Source organism: Sipha flava, unplaced genomic scaffold (genome assembly GCF_003268045.1).
Source record: "Sipha flava isolate LNK unplaced genomic scaffold, YSA_version1 194_pilon_pilon, whole genome shotgun sequence".
Lineage (NCBI taxonomy): Eukaryota > Metazoa > Arthropoda > Insecta > Hemiptera > Aphididae > Sipha > Sipha flava.
The window spans coordinates 1618051-1619141 of NW_020272758.1; the positions used below are offsets into that span (position 1 = coordinate 1618051).

Consider the following 1091-nt stretch of genomic DNA (forward strand, 5'->3'; position numbering starts at 1 on the left):
AAAATTGTTATTATACTTCCATTTCATACATGATTATAAATCACCGAAAAATATATTCCTTGGTTTTAAAATTTTGTTTCTGTAAGTCCAGTACATTATTTTAATGACTGTTAAAACATCGTCTGTAACGTGTATAGTTCTAGGCGGGACAAAAATAAAGTTTTAATTTTTAATGTTAAATTTTAATGTATTATGAAATTTTTTTAAAATAACACGATGTTCTCAAAATTAATATGGAATACTTTACCGATTTCCAACAATTAGAATATGCATATAGAATTTCAAATTATTAAATATGTGGGATTTATACTCAAGGTAAGCTGAGAAATTTTAAGATTCAACATGGCTTCAAAAGTGTCACTTCTCGATGTCTCTGCTATTTGAGGTAGCAAAGGACCAGAAGCATCAGCGATGTTGTCTGCATGAAGAGCAAGTTCTTCAAGCTTACTATCTTTAACTATTGCTAACGCCACTTGTATACTTTTTGGTAGGTGGCCTATCCAAAGTGTCTTTAATAAAGTTTCCGGAACGGAAGAGTCAGCCAGGTTTTGGAGGTGGCGTAAAAATTGTGACGGTTTACGGTCACCAATTTCAACGCGCTCCAGAAGTTGACGTGTTTTTTCCTCTTGGGAGGCACTAAGACGTTTTATTAATTCATATTTAATTTTGACAAACTTACTGTCCGAGGGCGGCGTCATAATTATGTCTTTGACTTCAACTGCATATTTCGGCGGTAATGCTCCAACCACATACCCGAATTTCGTGATGTCATTCTGGCGAAACTACCTTCGACCATAGCAAACCAAAGTTCGGGATCTGACGAAATTAAATCCGGTATTTTGACGGCCACTCGATCAATGGTTGCGTCTGTCTCTGCCATCACGTCGAGGTCACCAATTTGTGGGATTTAAATAATAAAAATCATTCACAATTAAATTTAAATAAAATAAACACTATATTATATAAATATGTATGTACATTAATGTGAAAAACAAATATCGATACGCGTTACAATTGCGGAGGAATTGCCGAATATATCGCGGAGTGTAATTCACAGTGTGTCGCGAATCGTCCTAGTTGTTTACAATATT

At 34.7% G+C, this 1091-nt stretch overlaps 1 protein-coding gene across 1 annotated transcript; it reads right to left on the bottom strand.

The window, feature by feature from the left end:
• Positions 1 to 281: 281 nt before the first annotated feature.
• Positions 282 to 880, bottom strand: LOC112681688. The gene is made up of 2 exons (XM_025551970.1): positions 754 to 880; positions 282 to 625 (listed from the first exon to the last, which is right to left on the bottom strand). The coding sequence occupies exons 1-2, from the start codon at positions 878 to 880 to the stop codon at positions 282 to 284; spliced, it is 471 nt and encodes a 156-aa protein (XP_025407755.1).
• Positions 881 to 1091: the final 211 nt, after the last annotated feature.

What these genes read in the sequence shown, in the direction of transcription:
- LOC112681688 (XM_025551970.1), bottom strand. Translation starts at nt 880, where the DNA reads ATGGCAGAGACAGACGCAACCATTGATCGAGTGGCCGTCAAAATACCG. An exon ending in AATGACATCACGAAATTCGG is followed by an intron (nt 626 to 753) that starts GTATGTGGTTGG and finishes GTGCCTCCCAAG; the next exon opens with AGGAAAAAACACGTCAACTT.